At 45.2% G+C, this 3,031-nt stretch overlaps 1 protein-coding gene across 1 annotated transcript; it reads right to left on the bottom strand.

Annotated features, from left to right (window-relative positions):
* Nucleotides 1–396: 396 nt before the first annotated feature.
* Nucleotides 397–2,506, bottom strand: LOC147622216 (ATP-dependent Clp protease proteolytic subunit 4, chloroplastic-like). The gene is made up of 2 exons (XM_086823306.1): nucleotides 1,867–2,506; nucleotides 397–1,007 (listed from the first exon to the last, which is right to left on the bottom strand). Exons 1-2 carry the CDS (start codon nucleotides 2,463–2,465, stop codon nucleotides 524–526), a joined length of 1,083 nt encoding a protein of 360 aa, XP_086679432.1. The 5' UTR covers nucleotides 2,466–2,506; the 3' UTR covers nucleotides 397–523.
* Between the last annotated feature and the right edge of the window lie 525 nt (nucleotides 2,507–3,031).

Raw genomic sequence — 3,031 nt, 5'->3', positions numbered from 1 at the left:
TGATAACAATAACTTAAAATATCAAAAAATCCTTAAACCAGACGTACTCTGAGCATAGTTACTGTCCATGCCAAAACTTGGAACTCACACCTTAACCCGCACTTCACATGGAGCCCTACAGCAGATGTAAGCCCTTCACTGCCATTGCTCGATAGAGCTTACTAGCTGATCTGAGGCAGACCTACACTCACAGGTTCTGGCTCTTACATGATTGAACAAAGTTGTAAAGCGTCATTTGACAAGAAACTATGGAATTATTAAAGGACTTTACACACCTCCCATCCATCCATGAGGGGCAGGCAGGTGCGTGTAAAGCCTGTAACTGTGGAAGTTCACTCTTTTACACAACAAAAAATCTAATTGTGAACAAAACAAGGGGCAATGAGCAAGACAATATAAAATGAACAACCTTAAGGACTAATCAGATAATCCATTCCAACCTTCACAGGAAGAAGGAACTTGCCAATGATTCTTTGATTTTTTTCAAAATTTGAGAACTCTGTTGAAGGGAAGTGCTGGCCCTCTAGTATATTTCATCATCGGGAATGACAGGTATCAAGAACTTGAGAGGGTCTTTCTCTGCATCTTTATAATCTGATCGCCGGGGAACTTTATCCGGAACAGGAGCAAGAGGTATGATAGCATCCTTGTCAATAACACCATCTAGAATTCCATACTCCACAGCCTCCAGTGGGGACAAATAGCGATCCTGATCAACGTCCTCCTCAACCTGCTCATGAGTCCGCCCAGTGATCTGTGAAAGAATGCGAATAATATTGGTCTTATGGTACATGATCTCTTTTGCTTGGATTTCCACATCAATGGCTTGGCCACTCGCACCACCCATAGGCTGATGTAACATGATTCGTGCATTGGGCATTGCAAGACGTTTTCCCTTTGACCCTGCTGCTAATAATATGGCGGCTGTCGATGCTGCAAAACCAAAAGCTATGGTAGAAACAGGAGCACGACAGAGCTGGATTGCATCAAAGACACCCATGGCAGCACTGCATAGCACGGTTATGTACACCAAAGAACGGAGGAGTTAGAATCACTTGAATTTTTATATTACTCTTATGTATTGAATTCATCATAGAGCTCATCAAAGTTTACCATTCATGGACAGTTAATCCTGTATAGAGGACATAAAGCATCACTTGGTGAAGCCTAAGTGCTTAATGTGGGCAGGACCAATAATATGGAGGGCATGAAGAATACCTTATATAGCCTAAGAATGTATAGGGGTGGTAAAACATACATAGTATACAAAATCTAAGAGGTTCATAAGGGAAAGAAAAATAGGTCCACTATATAAAGAGGATACAGCATTCACTCCTAATGGAGCCTATTGGTGTTTAGGCATCATGGGCAAGGCTCTAGGCAAATGGGCAACATTTCCCCTTTATTCCCCAGCTTGCTCAAGTGACAAGATGTTCGGGCACATTGTCCCTCTACAAGGAGCAGCCAATGCCCCTTCATTCCATAGCTTGCTCACATGACAGGATGGATGGGCACATTGTAACTCTATGAGGAGCAGCCAATGCCGACCGTCAAGTCTTCTAAGGGGCAATCAAGAGATGATGGGTGATAGGCTTAAGGTGGACGAGCAACACTTTCCATAGGCAGGAAGGTAGATGGTGGAAACCTTGCCTCTTCATGCATGACGGGCAGCTTTAGTTCTTCCATGATGATGGGGAAAAAGCTCAAGATGGATGGGCCACATTGCCCCAGGATATTCTGACAGCTTTGGCGGACCAGTTGGATGAGTACAATTCCCTAGCTGTACGTAATGGCCTTGTCCATGCTTGCTTCTCCATCATTGAAATATCCTCAAAAAATGAACCAAGGAGGGCAGCAAAGGGATACCTTATGGAGCCTCCAGAGCTGTTGATGAAGAGGCGGATGTCCTTGGAGGGGTCTTGGGCGTCTAGGAGGAGCAACTGACTGATGATAGCGTCCGCAGTAAAGTCATCCAAGCTTGAGCCAAGAAAGACGATGCGCTGGCGCAGGAGGAGGCCCATAACGTCAGCTTCGGCCGCCTTCTGAGCCACCGAAGGGATCTGAGTGGCCAAAGACATGGACCCCAGTGCAGAAGAGGCTTCAAATCGATCCAGTGTTGCATTTGACAAGGATCCAACAGCAGAAAAAGGGCTCTGCAAGGCGTACGGCAATGACCCACTTCCACGTACGGCGGCGGCCTTGGAGACATCAGCAAAAGACCCAATTGCACAAGAGAGCGTTTTGGTTACAAAGGGCACAGACCCATTTACAAAAGACGGCCCAAACAGGATTTGTGTGGCGAAATTCAATGAACCCATTGCAGAGGAGGATCCCACCGGCTGCAAGGCAGCGATGGATAACAAGGTAGAGGCCTGCAGGCGAACGTGCAGGCTAGCCGTAACGAGTGCTCTGTTGCTGTTGTAAAAAGAAGGGCATGGGCTCGGAGGGACAAAGGTGGAAGACATAGCTGCAGCCCTGTAGAAATCCTTTTACAACCGTGGGTATCAACATATTTTTTTTTGGGAAAATATTTATAATATTAATTGAATATAATTACATCATAGAATCCTTTTACAAAATTCATGAATCCCCCCCCCCCCCCACACACACACACACTTCAAGTCACAATTACTACAATTCAAAGCAGGTCCCATCTTTCATCCTCTCAAACAAAAGAGGATTGACTCCAAGACACATGGTACCCTATACCCTAACTGCATACATGCTATCATCATGGGCTCGCTAGTGAAGCCTTTGGGTGGGAGCTTTCCAAAACATATTTGCCTGACCAAACCTTCACCATAGGTCTAGTGCCCAATGGATTTTCCACAAAAGCCACAAAAGTAGACACGATGTTTCTCCTTGAGATACCACCTCTTGGTCCTAGGTCCAAACTTGGGCAGCCTTCCTTAGTAAAGCACTCCTGCATACAATCTTTTGTTAGGGATTCCTAGTATGTACCAAGGTCTGTTGTATTGCAGATCATCTGATTCCAATGAGTGATTGTATTGCCTGAAGTGTATTAACATCA

This window comes from Cibotium barometz, chromosome 29, assembly GCF_041138505.1.
Source record: "Cibotium barometz isolate CiBa-2024 chromosome 29, ASM4113850v1, whole genome shotgun sequence".
NCBI classification, from domain to species: domain Eukaryota; kingdom Viridiplantae; phylum Streptophyta; class Polypodiopsida; order Cyatheales; family Cibotiaceae; genus Cibotium; species Cibotium barometz.
This window is presented reverse-complemented; position numbering and strand designations above follow the sequence as displayed.